Source organism: Anguilla anguilla, chromosome 4 (assembly GCF_013347855.1).
Source record: "Anguilla anguilla isolate fAngAng1 chromosome 4, fAngAng1.pri, whole genome shotgun sequence".
Classification (NCBI taxonomy): Eukaryota; Metazoa; Chordata; class Actinopteri; order Anguilliformes; family Anguillidae; genus Anguilla; species Anguilla anguilla.
This window is the reverse complement of record NC_049204.1, coordinates 8,506,100-8,521,410: the sequence shown is the minus strand read 5'-3', so window position 1 is coordinate 8,521,410 and position 15,311 is coordinate 8,506,100. Positions and strand designations below refer to the sequence as shown.

The following is a 15,311-nucleotide window of genomic DNA, read 5'->3' as shown; positions in this document are numbered from 1 at the left end:
CTGGTCATTGGCATTCCTGGATAGGTGCTCACAGCATTCCTGCTCACAGACAAGGAGCTTTCTGCACCAAGGCGATGCATTTAGTGTTAAATACATATGAATGCACGTTGATTACATAGAAATGCATATTGAATGTTAAATACATTTTTGTGGATTTTTTTCTTCTTTCTGGAAAGGAACTCTCTTAAAGGATAGACAGAGCTGTAGATAGAGCTTCTCCCATAATTCATTGCATGATATGTCACAGTCAGTGCATCTGCCAGACCAGCCAGTCAATCAGCCTGTGGAACAGGTGACCCCATTTGCCCACTGCTGCTTATAGACCTGTTTCTATTTTTGATCTGTGGTCGGAGCACTGTGTGTAGCTTTGGGCACATGCACACCATCCGTACTCAGGGGGGGGGGGGACAACCCAGGTGGGTGGGTGTTGTTTTGTACTTGGCTTCTAATTTGGCCACTGCCGTTGCTGCTGGTTATTACTTCGCATTCTGTTTGCACTTGGCGTCGAGCAAAATTATTTCAATACTTAGCATGTTTAAATGAATAAAGTCAGATGCTTATTGAAGTCATTTTGGCTTGAATGTGTTGCTGAGGGTCACAGCAGCCTGTTGGGATTTGAACCGGCAACCACTTGGTCATAAGCCGGGCGTCCAAACCACATTTGGGGTCCATTTTGACACGTCATTTCCTTTTCTTGTTTGGGTTTGTTTATAGAGAGTTTCCCCGATGAGACATCAGCTCAAGAGTTGATGGCAATTGCAGAAGGGAGCAGTCATGGGTTTTGTCAGAAGAGACCACTAAAGAACATGGCTGTGGGGGTGGCGTTCTGCCTGTCTGTCAGGAGAAACAGCCCTGGGGGAGATGTCGCCCCCACCCGCCCCCCCTCCTCCCCTGCCTCCAGTCTCTCATAAGTTTGATGGAGCCTCAGGTTTTGTGATGGACGCGCAACTGATTACTTTTCGTATAGCGCGGGATCCGTCCCGAAGGGTAGCCAATAAAGCGAGGAAATCCTGCCTCGCGCGGGAGAGCCGTAACTCAGCGGAGCGCGGTCTCCGCGGCGGGAGCGGGGGAAGAGAAGCGTCTGGGGGGAAGCGGGCAGTGACAGCCGGGCTTTAAATGGATAATGATGGTCCGTGTAATACTGAGCACTGTCAGGAGACAAAGGGGAATCGGCCGTGCCTGGCCGCGCCGAGGTAAGAAAGCTGTCCTCCCGTCTTTAAATCAACAGGTTCCCTGGTCCCTTTCTCTCCTCCCCCCCCCTTCTTCTTCTTCTGGGTTTTTTTCCCCCGTGTTAAAGCGCAGAGGCTGGTAAGCAGCCTTAAATGGCGTTGATGTGCCCGTGTGTACTGGGTGGACAGGGCCAACAGAAGGAACGGGGGTATTGTGTAGTATGGAAGAAATGGCGAGGGGGTGAAATTAGGGGGTCTTCAGTCGGCAGGTTGCTAAGAAACCTTAGTGTAAGGTAGGAAGGGGGTGGGGGGGGGCGACATTACCAATAAATGGCTTTAAAATTCTCGTGCAGCAGGTCGAAACTCGTGCCTATATGAATTTTTTTTCTCTTGCTTAACTCTTGCTTTCTCTCTCTCTCTGTCTCCCTCCCTCCTTCTCCCTCTCTCTCTCTCCCTCTCTCTGCCCTTGTCGCCTGGGGCATTCTTTACATTCCACCTGGTTTGTATCGTAGCTACACAACTGCTAATTAAATTTCCTGCCACAAACAGCAGACAGGGCCCTGACATTTGCATTACAATGGCCATTCCTTTTTTTCCCCCCTCTCTCCCTCTCCCTGGCCCATTCATCCGGGGACAGTAGGCACCGAGGGGGGGCCTCCCCCCACCTCTCTCCGCTCTAAAGAGTTGTACTTTTTCTCCTCGGACAGCTTTTCTCTGGTCGTTTAGGCCCTTTTGATAGCGGTTTCCAATGCCCGCTCCCGACAGTTCACTTACATGTTTGTACATACCGCGGCTTTAGCTAGTTGCGTTTTAACTCCGAGTTTAACTTAAGGATTCGTGGCCCGGCGACGGGATGCTGGCGGTGGTGGCAGAAGCTGCAGTGCACGATGGGAATATATCTGAGCGATTTTCTCGTTTAGACGGCTTTGAACCCCATGTAGTGCTTTTTTTGTTTTGTTTTTGAGGAATTTGGGTCAAAGAGCTGTCCGGTCTTCTTCGTGACTTTGTCAAGTACACGTTAAAAGCCGCTTCGCTTTTGCCTTTCAGACGCTTGCAATTCGGCGGGAAAACAATCGGTCGGTGTAAAACGAGGCGTTCGCCTTCGCGCTCGTGAAATCTAGGCTGTTGTCTGTGGCAGAGGCACGCGGCATTTCCGTGTCAAGCTAGTTTCCCTAACGTACAAAGCCTCTCCGGAATCTCGTCGTTTCTATCAGCATTCTGCTCATTGGAGGGAAAAAAAAAAAGAAAAGAAAAAAAAGAGCACCAGCGCTGGAGAGGTGGTGGAAGGGGTGTCGGGAGCAGGCTTTGTTCTAGTCTTCACCCTGCGCGTCTGAGCCAGAACAGCATTACAACCCCCCTGCAGCCAGCGCGTAACGTGGGGAAGCGTAGCTCAGCCGTACTCAAGTGCAAACGCCCCTCCCGTTTTTATCAACTGTTGAATCAATGATAAAAGATCATTGCATTAGTCCTGTAAGGCGTGAGATCCCAAGTGTGTGATTTAGAATCTTTTTAGGTGAACGTTCCGATGCTGATGTCACTATCACTGCTGGTAAGTGAAAGCATTGGAGTTCTAGAACACTGCCGTAGAATAAAAAAAAAAAATGGAAACATTCCAAAAAGGGCCCACTCTTCAAATGTTAAAAGCTCTGATGCATTAAAAATAATTGCGCCATTTACAAAAGTTGTCTGGCGACTAAATGCGCTCCTTACTGCACAGAATGCATTAGCTACACAGACCAATGCACTTCCTTGGGAGAGAGGCAGCCATTGGCTGTTTCGGGTTTACTCCTATTTCACATTAACACCATGGTGGGTACATTCTTGGATCAGACAGATGAGCAGCAGTGCGTAGATGTGACTGCCGTGTCCCCGTTCCCTCAGTGCACGTCTGATGATGGAACGCTGAAGGTTTATGCCATTTTCGCATGTGGATTTTGAGTGAAAACGGGTAGGGTGGAGCAAATAAGAAATGCAAGAATACTTTTCAAATTTCAGATGAAATACTAAAGTGGAAAAAGTAGTCTATTCGTCCTTTTTTTCTCCGACCTAGCACAGAAAACGCGAAAGCGACCTACATTTGGTGATCCGTGTCCAGTATCTCGATAGCCTGTTCCTTCCCCTGCACTGCTGATTGAGAACCTCTACTTTAATGAGAATTCCTGGCATGAATTCCCAACCCTTGACCCCCTTCTGTCAATCTCAGCACAGCTTTTAAAACTCTTTCAGCCTTGGTGACGGACATCTGATTCCTGAAAGACAGTTGGTGGAACAATAATTAAGGTCAAATGGACAGTATTCACGTAGCTGCAGGTTTAAAGCACTTGTAGGGTTGTGTACTGACCAGTGCTATTAGTTGTGACTGTGAACTGGGCCTGTGAACTGTGACTGTGACTGTGCCTTGGCATCATCCTTGCTCTTTGCTTGAACCTCTGTGTACTTTTTTAAGTAGGCGATGGCATCTGACGTCCGCTAATTGCCGAATGTGAGATGTGAATGCAGACGAGGCGACTTTCGGTAGCTGTCCTGTGGAGATGGGACGGAAATACTGTCTGCGTTTCTCTGCTTCCAACTGCAATTGCGCAATAAAGACAAAGACAAGGCCTGTGCTGACATATTCAACTGTTTTGTCATCCTGGTTTGTGTAATAAGAGATGAACCAGAACCTGCAGTGTCAGACCTGCTCTCAATTCTAAACATGGAGAGAGGAGTTTGTTTTTCCAAAAGCTGATGTGGAAAACTGAGTCAGCATGTGAGCGGTCCTCTTAATGTAGGCTGTCTGTCAGGTGTGTTGCTAATGTTGGCTGTCTGTCAGGAGTCCTGTTAATGTTGGCTGTCTGTGTGATGTAGCAACATTCATCCAACCCTTTTGCTGATTTTACGCAAGCACTTTTAACTGCGTTGGCCATTGTGACATCTAGCAAAATAAGTTAATAAAGCGGTTAAATGTTAGGTCAGTTTCAGCTCAAATATAATTAGTCTTTATCTCTGCTTGTTAGATGAAATAGCTTTTGTGCTTTTTAACTTTTTAATCTGGATTCCATGAAATCACCACACAAAAGTGTAGTCGCTCCCTGTTGTCCAGTGGCTAACCCCTGGCATTTACTGCTGGTATAAAGCAGCAGTCCTGCTCATTATTGGTCAGATAAAGCAGGTCCCTCTCCCGGGACATCCTGAGAAACTGGTCGCTAGGAAGGGTGCGAGATTGGGGTTAAGGAGGACTTGCAGCCCGAAGGCACAAATGATCCTATTTTTACATGTTACATTTTCGGCATTTCGTTTTGCACACCTAAACCTCTGTCCGTTTTTTTACTTAACGCAGAAATAATGAGTGTAACGCCGTGGTAAAACTGTGGAATTCGAGCTATTTCGGTTGTGCTGCCCTGCAAATGATGCTCGCGTTTGGTAGCTGTCCGTTAGGCTAGGCTAATGCGTTTGGGTTCTGTGCTAATCTTTCTGCGCTGTGCTACACTCAAACTGGTAGAGTCATTTAACCCATTAAGGTGTGAGATCACAAACATGTGATTGGAATGTTCATTCTAATGCTGATGTAACAATCGCTTCTGGGAATTGTACAATGGAGTTCTAGAACGCCGACTTAAAATTTTGGAAAAAAACATTCCAAAAAACATGCTCTTGAAAGGGTTCAAATCAGTCAGAGGAAAAGGGACTTTATTGTCACACACTCTCAGTACAAGTGGCTTTTCGGAGAATTTCTTGGTACAGGTGGTTCAGTGGTCTGAAAAAGAGCCTTAGTGTAGGTCCTCTGAGACCTAGTGTAGGTCCTCTGCAGTGTGGGGTGTGTGGGGGTCTGGCGTGCTCATCGATTCCTCCAGTGTCCGTATGTAAAGATCACAGGGTTCGCGTCGTAACACCCCCCCCCCCCCCCGGCATCAAACGACTACCCCTCTGAAAGACCTGTCTCTCATGGTGCAGGGGTTGCGACCACTGTCACCCCCACCTCCCCCCCCCCAGCTCATACTGTTCAAACGTCAGAACAATGGAAGCCTGATCGCTGTGTGTGTTTGTATATGTGTGTCTGTCTGGGGGGGGGAAGGGGGGGGGGGGGCGGGCGGGGGTCTGCGATGGTCGGGTGCTTTTTTGTTTGCTCCCTTGCTTATCAGGTACAATCACCCATCCCCCCACTGTGCCGATTTGTTGTTTACTTCAGGGTGCAATATAATGGAGCGTGCCTATTGGTCAAAAAGTAAATCTGAATAAGAGCTGTCAGCCCCTCCCCCCTCTCTAGTGCACAGCTGCCTGCTAAGCCTTCAGTGACATGAGGAGTTTATTTATAATTTATCAGGTGGGGGTTGGCAGCACACAGCAGGCTGGGGGCTCTGATGGCGGCATAACCCCCAACTCCATCCACCGCCCCCCCACCCCCCAACACTGGTACCTGGAAGGTATTCTCCATTCACATACCTACCCAACATTGGTACCTGGAAGGTACTCTACATCCACATACCCACCCAACACTGGTAACTGGAAGGTATTCTTCATCCACACACCCATCCACCCAACACAGGTTTCTGGAAGGTACTCTACTTCCACATACCTACCCACCCAACACTGTTACCTGGAAGATACTCAGACCACCACTGGTACCTGCGATAATGTAATGTCTCCATCCACAGACCACCGCTCTGCCCAGGCTGTAAACCTGCCGTTTTCCTGTAGCCAACTACAGATGAGCAAGGCCATCCCCTCAGTCGAATTTCTGTAAATGTTTTTTTCTAGAATGAGTGTCAGGTTTTTTTTTTTTGTTGTTGTTCCTCTGCCTCTTTTTGGCCCTGAGCTTTCTCTAACCTGATCTACCAAGCTCTGTTCCAGCTGGCTCTCTTTCCCTCTCTCTTCCAACCTTTTTCCCTCCCATACTGTAAATGCAAAAGCACTGTCTGCTCTCCAGAAGATGTGTGTGTGTGTGTGCTTACCAACTGCACCCCAAGCCTAGTTTGCAAATGACGTGAATGACTCGATGCACTTTTATTTTCTCCCCCCCCCTCTCTACTTGCTTCATAGACCTGGCCTAAGTTGCACAAATAGACTTAAGTCAGGCTTAATTTCAGACTATGCGTGCTTTCCTGCGCCAGCTTTCAGTTGTGGTTGGCTGCCCACGTTGCCGTGTTTTGGGCCTTGGCGTTTGCTCTTGTGCCTTTTTCTTAATAAAGCAATGCACGGCGCTCAGGCTAAGCCGTGTCTTCAGGCCCTGAGGCTAATGCTGGCCAAGCAGCTTGGGGCTTATCGTCCCCGCTTAGCCCCAGCGTTCTCTCATTGTCACAGGGCACCTTTATTGCCAAGAAGGCATGATTTTCTTGAGCTCCACATCACACTCCTGAATGGATGATCATGTTTTGTTTTTTCTAACTAACCGCGATGCCTAAACCCAACCGCGCCCACGCCCACACCCCTCCACGTTTCCTCCGCCTCCCAGCTGATGTTGTCTCCGCAGCCGTGTGGAAGCCTGGGGGGGGGGGGGGGGGTCGGCCTGGTGGAAACGCGAGCAGGCCCCAGAGCGCTCTCTATCGCCTCCTGTGGAACTGCGCCAGATTGGTGCGCTCCGCACTGCACGTAACCAGTTTCACAAAAACGGGTTGCGCTGGGGCCCTGGAGCTCTTCCGAACCCCACACACCCATCCGCCCCCCCCCTTGAACCCCATGCACTCACCCACCCCCCCGAACCCCACACACCCACCCCACCCCCTCTTGAACCCCACACACCCTCTGCACCCGGCCCACCTAGCAGCCATAAAGCTGACGGGGTCTGGGGTTCCAGGAGGGCGCTGGCAGGGCGTCTAAAATGGCAGACTGTGAAAGAGCAGGGCAGAGTTCGAGTTTGTGTTTGGAAGAGCGCGCATACCGACCATAGCAAGGGAAGCCGCTCGCTGGAAGCCATTCATGGGTGATTCATCTTGTTGTTTAACCTGGTTCTTGTGAAAGTACAGGAATAATTAGCGCGCCTCGTGTCCTCTTCCAGTTTGTTGAGCGTTGAGCCAAGTGGAGACTTTTTGAAGATTGTCTTTTTGACATAAGCCAGAGGCTAGGCCTGCCTCTCTCACTGTTTTTATGCGGACCGACTTTCTACCTTTTTGGCAGAGGCGGTAACACCTTTCCCCAGGCGCCCGAGTTCACCAAGCAGAGCCGCCGCTGTGGCACTCCCGGAGAGGTTCCTGGCTTTCCTACGGCCAGGTTGGGAAGGGTGAAATCTGCGTTCCTTAGCCGTGTCGACAGCCTTAAAAAGAGCAGCCCGCGAGACAGCGGACTGGATTCATTTAAAATAGTTAACGGCCTGCAGTTTCTACTGTAAATACAGGACGGCAGCTCTAAACTAACTGGCGGATTAGATTTAGGAAGGGGGAAATGGGAGTCTGCTCATGGGCTGAGGGGACTACTGGGCAGTCACAGGAAATGATTTTCCGATTGTTCTATCAGCACGTTTATGTAGTTTATTCAAAAGATTACAGCTGACGTCCACGTTTGTTATGAGTAATAATCTAATGAAAGCCTTTTAAATTTATGAGATTTGTTTTTACGTGTCCATTTCAACGTACATAATATGGTACGCGCCATCAAGAGATGTTTAGGGAAATGTATATTCGGTGAAGTAATACACCAAACATGCTCAACGCCGGTTGGTCCGGATCGTTAATGGGAGTGGAATGAGCCGACCTCGGCCAATAAGAATCCTTCCGAAGAATTCCGGCCAGCAAAACATCATTAGCCCCCTAAGTGAGAACCAGCACTTTGCTTTCTTTGTGCTTTCTCCATGGTGACTGGCGACGCACGATGTGATTAAAATGCCAAACCATGTCTAAATGTGGGGTGGGGGTGGGGGTGGAGGTGGTGGGGGGGGGGGTGAAACTGAAGCTGAAAAGGTTAATGAGTAACATGCTTAGTGTTTTAAAATGTCGTTCGTACACGCGTCTTCATCATCGTTTGGACGTTGTTCGTGTCAGGCAGCGTCCATTGGTGTCCGTCGGCTATTGAAGCTCAGCTATTCTGGTTCAGCCGTCACATTGAGTTGAATTTTCAATGAATTTTCAATGCCTTTTATGTTCGGGGTCAGATTCACCACAACAGTTTAAATGGACACAAAGGTCTTGTAACGGAAAAAATATTGACGCTTAGTGTGCACTCTTCTTAATGTCGCCCAAATGACTAGCCTTTTATCCCAGAATATTGAAAATCTGTGAAAAACTTCTCATTTAGTGCCCGAGGTAGGCGAAAGTTTGAAACCTGTCAGACCTGGGTCAAATACGTATTTGTTTTGGATTCAAATACTTTTCTGTGCTCTGTTGATCTTGCCTGGTGTAATTGAGCCTGCCAATATGACCAGAAGGCGGGGTTTGCACTTTTTGAGAGTATTTCATTGGTTCCAATACACCAGACAAGATCAGTAGAGCATAGAAAAGTATTTGAATCCAAAACAAATAGTATTTGACCCAGGTCTGAAACCTGTATGGGAAAGTGCCGCCAGAATCACACACAAAAAAATGAGAGAAAATTTTAAAAAGTAGTTTATTTTCTTCTGTTTTGTACAGCTACAGAGCCTGGGGTCAATATGACCCCACACAACGCCTTTGCGGGTGTGTCACCCTTGTGCCCGTGGTTGCGGGTGTGTCACTCTTGTTCCCATGGTTGCGAGCGTGTTGCTCTTGTGCCCGTGGTTGCGGGTGTGTCACTCTTGTTCCCATGGTTGCGAGCGTGTTGCTCTTCTTCCCGTGGTTGCGGGTGTGTCACCCTTGTGCCCGTGGTTGCGGGTGTGTCACCCTTGTGCCCGTGGTTGCGGGCGTGCAGTCAGAACTGTTTCCTTGCGAACCAGACGTGAGGCTCTTTGGATTTTTGGGAAACTGTTTTTTTTTCTCTTTTTTTTTTCTCATCTCTGTGGGCAACAAGGGTGGTGCTGCTACAAAGAGAGAAGTGACCTCCGGCTGTCATCACAGGGTGGGGGGGGGGGGGGGCAGAGTGAAAATACGATTAAAGAAACGCCCTCACGCACATCGCTCTCAGGATCGCTCCCTCCTCTCTCCCTCCTCTCCTCTCCTCTTTCCCGTGAGCCTGTTTTCAGCTGCGGTTCCTCCTCTCTGGACTGAGTTTTTGGAGTAGAACTTGGGAGGGTTGAGGAGGTAGAAGTGGTGGTGGTGGGGGGGGGGGGGCGGGGGGGGGAGGGGGGGGGTTGGTGTGCGTGGGCATAGGGGCAAACAGGCCGTCTCCATGGCAACGGCTTAATTATTAGCCAGCTGTCAGTCTGCGGTGCCGGCGGTGACGGATGGCGCTGTGCTGGCGGTGCTGAGCCGGGGTCGGGGGGGGGGGGGCTGGGGGGGCTGGGGGGTCCGGAGACCAGCGCCTGGCCGCCCGTTTGGCGGCAGGAACAGTGGGATCACCCGCCTCCGTGAGCCGGAGACCTGCCCCCCCCCCCCTCGCCCCCCCCAGCACCTCCTGCAGCCGGTGCACTGGCCCACCATCTGCGGACCTGCGAGCTGCTTTGATTGGATTAGGAGGAAATTAATGAGACGGGCTTCAAAAGCAACCTCCGCTGTGGCAGCCACTTCTGTGTGTGTGCGTGAGTGTGTCTGTGTGTGTGTGAGTGTGTGTGTGTACTGTGTGTGTGTGTGTGTGTGTGTGTGTGTGTGTGTGTGTACTGTGTGTGTGTGTGTGTATTCGCGTGCATGTGTCTGTCTGCGTGTGTGTTTGTGTGTGTGCGTGCGTGCGCGTGTCTGTGCGTGTGTCTGTGTGTGTGTGTGTACCATGTGAGTGTGTGTGTACCGTGCATGCGTGTCTGTCTGTGTGTGCGTGCAGGTTCTGTAATAAAATCAGAAAGGTGTGTAAACCCCGCTGATGCTCTGTGAGACGGGCAGGGAGCTGCGGGGTTGGCGGTGGGGTTGGCGGTGTGGGGTTGGCGGTGCGGGGTTTGGCGGCGCGGTGCCGGCGGCGCTAGGCTAAGCGAAGGCCGCTCTGTCTGAGAGCGCGTTTTCCTCAGGCAGGGGGGCGCCGTGCGCTCGCCAGAGCTGCAGCACCGCAGGGGGCGGGCCGGCGCGCAGCGGGCGACCCGTCCGCCAAAGTCCGCGGCGCTCGGCTCAAAGTGCCGGGGGGGGGTGGAGCGGAGGCAAGGCGGCTGTGGCCGGCAGGGCCTGCTCTCCCCGAGACGGGAATTAACCCTCTCAGCTGTGACATCACAGACGTGTGAGCGGAATGTTCGCGACTGAACATTCTAACGCTGATGTAACAGGTGACTGAAAGCACCGGAGTTCTAGAACGTTCTGCTCTTCAGAGGGTTAAGAGCCAGAGAGCGGGGGAGCGGGGGAGAAAGGGAGATTAATCTGATTAGGACGGGAGCCTGTAACCGATCGCAGGAGAGCAGTGACGGGGAGGTCTGAAGAGGAGCCCGGGTGCTGTGAGTGACTCAGTCATGCCTGCTTCCGGAGTGGGGGAAGAGGAAGCCGGCTGGAGCCCTCTCCTCCGCGCAGGTGTTCCTTTTCCCGCACCGCTCCGGGGAGCGCGGTTGTTTTTGGAGCAGGGGAGGCGTCGGGACGGTTTGGAGCGTTTTCCGTTTCTCCGCGCGTTGCCGTGGCGTTCCTGTGCGAGCGAGCCGAAGTGCTGAGGGTCTGCACAGGAACGCTGCTGCCTCCGGACTCTCACAGACAGCTGATCCTTCACAGTTAAAAACCTCCAGAGTTTAAAACTGTTTAATCTTTTTTTTTCCTCCTTTTTTTTTTTCTTCACTCGCTCCACGGGGCCAATTGTGCTCTCTGTCTCCTCCTCGGTGTCTGAAATTAATAGGTTACATATTTATTGTTGTAAGTTTCTGGTTAATGTGAGATAGAGGGATCAGTAGGGGGATGGCATTGTTTGGTTTGGGAAGTATTCTGTTGGTCGCTTAGCAACAGGCTCTTGGAAACGGGAGTGGACGGTGTTGCCCCTGGCAACCGTTGTTGCTCTGCAAACAATGTGGGCCAGTGCAAACAAGAGCCAAGACTGTGGGCTCCTGTTTTTAATTGAACATCTGTATGTGTTTTTCTCAGATTCAATGTTATTTAAGTTAGATATGTCAGTGACAGATGAGCTTCAATATTACCCAGAAACTCATACCAACTGGCAGGTATACGTTAAAAAAAACAAAAAACCCCAGTCTCCTTTTTCTGTTTCTTTCTCTCCCTCTCCTTTTTAATCACCGGTTGAATATAACACAGGACATTAGTCAGTGGCTAGTTTTATACCCTTTCATGCCATGCAGACGTGTTAGTGACTTATCTTTGTCTCACGGTAACTTGTCTTTGTCTCGCTGTAGCATATCTTTGTCTAACTGTGGCTTTCTATGCAGTGCCTGTTTGTTTGAGTGAAGTTGAGTGGTTTTTGTGGACTGGACTGGACGGGGAGGGGGGAGGGGGGTGGGGGCAGTTTTAAAGAGCAGTCCCAGTCAGGGTGGGGCTGAAGCGACCCCCCGCTGTGCCCCATTTTGTGTTCCGTGTGGCTTTTAACCTCCTCTGACGCTTCGGGCTGGCGGAGCAGAACGACGTGCCCCCCACCCCCCCAAAGGCCGCCCCCCTCCCCCCCCGAGTGTCTGTGAAAACTGCTACCTGCCAGACTTAACTTAACAGATTTTGTGTAATAAAGCGTTTTTTTTTTTTCTTTCCCCGTGCAGTGCCATTCTCAGGCTCTAAAGAGGTGCCTCTGCTTCCCTCCCCGCCACGGGACGGTGTTTGAAAAATATCCGGGGCTTACCGCCCTCTCTGAGTAATAACCGCGCTGGGGAGAGCGTCCAAAGATAACCGGCGGGATTGTTCCGTGTGTATTTATAGCCCGCCGGACGCCCGTGCTCAGATTCTTTCGTCTTGATGACCTGCGCGTTTGAGCCATGTTTTCCACGTTGGTTCCATCCCTGCATTTTTTTTTGTTTTGTTTTGTTTTGTTTTGTTTTGTTTTGTTTTACATCGCCTGTATAGGGACTCAACCCTTTTAATAGCCTTTAACTGTCTTCCTTTTGTGACTTAGGCTTTGTTTGAAAGTAAATTGTGAGAGGATATTTTTCTAAATCCAGCTTCAGTGGTGTTTTTGGTGAGTGATCTTGAGGGGGTGGTGAGCGGGGGGGGCGGGGTTGGGGGGGGGGGGCATGGACAGTTTAGCCCGGCCCTTGCAGGCACATGCTGATTCTGTACCCGCGGTGTCAAATGCGCTGGAGAGAGTTCCGGAACGGCAGGGACTGAGTGCAGCGCCTCATTGTGCAGAGAGAGCACGGGGGTCTCTGTCACAGAACTACTGGTGCGTGCGTGTGTCTGTGCGTGCGTGGGCGGGCGTGCGTGTGTGTGTGTCTGCGTGCGTGGGCGTGTGTCTGTGCGTGCGTGGGCGGGCGTGCGTGTGTCCGTGTCTGTGCGTGCGTGTGTGCGTGCGTTTGTCTGTGCATGCGTGTGTGCGTGGGCGTGTATCTGCATGCGTGTGTGCGTGGGCGTGTATCTGCATGCGTGTGTGTGCGTGTGCGCGTGTGTGTGCGTGCATGCGTGCGTGCGTGCGTGTGTGTGTCTGTACGTGTGCACGTGCACATGCACCCATGTTTTGGTACACACACACACACACACACACACAGTGCTGTGATTGACTGCTGCACCTGCCTCCCCCGGTCTCACACACAGGAGGATTTGGCCATTTCAACACCGCCTTGCCCACGCATTACTCACCTAAGATGACTTTAACCCCGGTCTGCTTCAGCAGCAAAACAACACGACCACACCCATCCTCACACACCAGTTTCTAAATCCGTGCATGTGTGTGCGTGCGTGCATGTGTTTGTGATTAAACATGGGTGTATGTGCACGTGCACACGTACACACACACACAGCGTACCCCTCATTCTGTTTTCCTCATTCTCAATCACCTGTTTTACATTTCTGCTGGACAGATTTACTCCTTACACTGGAACATTTTTTCTTTTTTTTCCCTTCCTCTTTCTGACCTTCTTTTATCTCTTATCATGCATTAATATCCATGCCTGTCTTTTGTTTTGTGCGTTCAATGAGAGTGAAGTGTTCTCCAGTGCTCAGACTGTTCTGGAAGGCACCAGTGATTGGTTAGGGGTAAAAGCGCATTCTGTGCTTTCCTTATTTTCTTAATTCTCTTCTTCGTTATTGCTTCAAACACAGTTATCGCTTTTAGTGCGGCAGATAATTCCACCTGCCGTCTTTCGGGCTGTGCCCTGAGCAGTAGAAGCGCCTGGTCCGTGTGTCCTCACTGATTCTGGCTCAGTGTGTTATTCAGATCGTCTCTCTCTCTCTCTCTCTCTCTCTCTCTCTCTCTCTCTCACTCTTTACTCTCTTTCCCTCTCTCACTCTGCCACCGCGCTCTCAAGTTACTTTGCATGAGCTTTAAAAAGAAAAGGAGAAAGGAGGGAGCAGGGGGGCAGCGGAGAGGGAGGGGGAGGGGGCGTGGGGCAGGGGGGGCAGGGTTGGGGGGTGGTCGTCATGGATTCCTCACCATGGCGACCGGCAAACGTTTACAAAGCATTGAGGAATTTCCTCATATCAGCTGGATTACTGGAGCCCCAGAGGCCGGCTCTCATTGGAAACACAGGCTGTAAGCTGCCAGGGCCCTGGCAGGCCCGGGATCCCCCCCCCACCCCCCCATTCTCACAAGTTTGCACCAGGAAAGGGGGTTTGGGGGTGGGGGGGGGGGGGGGGGAGAGAAAAGTGATTTCCTTCTCCTCTCTCTGTCTCTCTGTCGATCTTTCTCTTTATCTCTCTCCTCTCTCTTTCTGCCTCTTTCTCTTTCTCTCTCTCTCTAACTCTCACTCTTTCTCTGCCCATCGCTCTCTCTCTCTCTGTCCCTCTCTCTCGTCCCTGGTTCCTCCTCTCTTCCACTCTTCCGCCGTGTTTTCTCTCAGAGCTCGTTAGCGTTTGGTGGAGCGCTGGGCGCCGGGTCTCCTGGCGCTCCCCCCCTCCCCCCCCCCCGGCTGAGCCAGGCGATGTTTTCACGTGCAGGGGCTTGTCCGTCCTCCTCCTCCTCCTCCTCCTCAGTGGACTTCCACCTGAACACCAAACAGCCGCTCCTCCAGTCGCAGGCCCCGAGGGGGGCGAGAGGACGTCAGCCTGCGGTCCCTGAGGGCCGCGTACGAACAGCAGCTCGTTCAGGCCTTGGAAACCTGCTGTGTGGGGCTTGGCTCGCCAGCGGACGCCGTGGCCCTCTGATGTCTCCCCAGTCTCTCCCCTTCCTCAGCACGCTGCGTAAAGTCCCTGAGTTTCCCACAGCGACCCGTGCGCGACTCTGTCTTTTGGGTTCGGGGCGAGGGTCATCCTGTCCCGTTTGGCACGGAGGTGCGTGTCCCGGGGTCGTTGTGTATCATGCCAGTTTAAGGATCTGGGCTTGTAGTTCAGTTCAGGTTGCGGGTTCGATTCCCAGGAGGGGTACAGCCATTGTACCCTTGAGCCTGGTGCCGAACCTGATCTGCTCGGGTAGATATGCCGCTGCATAAATGGACTGTGTGTGAAATGTTGGCTGTGTCTGTTGCTCTGGGTAAAGTGTTGAGTTGTGGATCGTCGCTCTGGTCCGAGGTTCACCCCCCCTCTCTCCCCCCCCCTCAGAGTCCAGCATGCAGAGTTCAGAGGGAGGGTCAGACTCCTCGTCCAGCGTGGCCTTGCGCACGTCCTCCTCCTCCCAGGCCCCCGTGGTGCAGCCTGTCCCGGCATCCCAACAGGTATGGAGCGTCCCGCACCCCACGCCCTGACAGCCTGCACCCCAACGCCACACGCCCCACGCCCCAGCACCCCAACACCCCACGCCCCAACAGCCTGCACCCCAACACCACACGCCCCACGCCCCAGCACCCCAACACCCCACGCCCCGACAGCCTGCACCCCAATGCCACACGCCCCACGCCCCAGCACCCCAACACCCCACGCCCTGACAGTCTGCACCCCCACGCCCCACGCCCCGACAGTCTGAGCCCCAATGCCCCCCCATCCCGCACCTCAGCACCCCGACAGTCTGCACCCTAACACCCCATGCCCCAGCACCCTGACAGTCTGAGCCCCAACACCCCTCGCCCCAGCACCCCGACAGTCTGAGCCCCAATGCCCCCCCATCCCGCACCTCAGCACCCCGACAGTCTGCACCCCAACACCCCATGCCCCAGCACCCTGACAGTCTGAGCCCCAACAC

The 15,311-nt window shown here is 52.2% G+C and overlaps 1 protein-coding gene across 5 annotated transcripts in view; it reads left to right on the top strand.

Annotated features, from left to right (window-relative positions):
• The window catches only part of rfx2 (regulatory factor X, 2 (influences HLA class II expression)), a 44,376-nt gene that overhangs the window by 6,698 nt on the left and 22,367 nt on the right, over positions 1–15,311 (top strand). For 3 of the 5 annotated variants that reach the window (XM_035413314.1, XM_035413316.1, XM_035413313.1), the window contains exon 2: positions 14,735–14,847. In XM_035413314.1, coding sequence (XP_035269205.1) covers positions 14,743–14,847 — 105 coding nt within the window. In that variant the 5' untranslated portion in view covers positions 14,735–14,742. Of the gene's footprint in view, positions 1–1,111; positions 1,194–14,734; positions 14,848–15,311 lie in introns of those variants that run through there. The other 2 variants (XM_035413311.1, XM_035413312.1) reach the window with 1 other exon arrangement.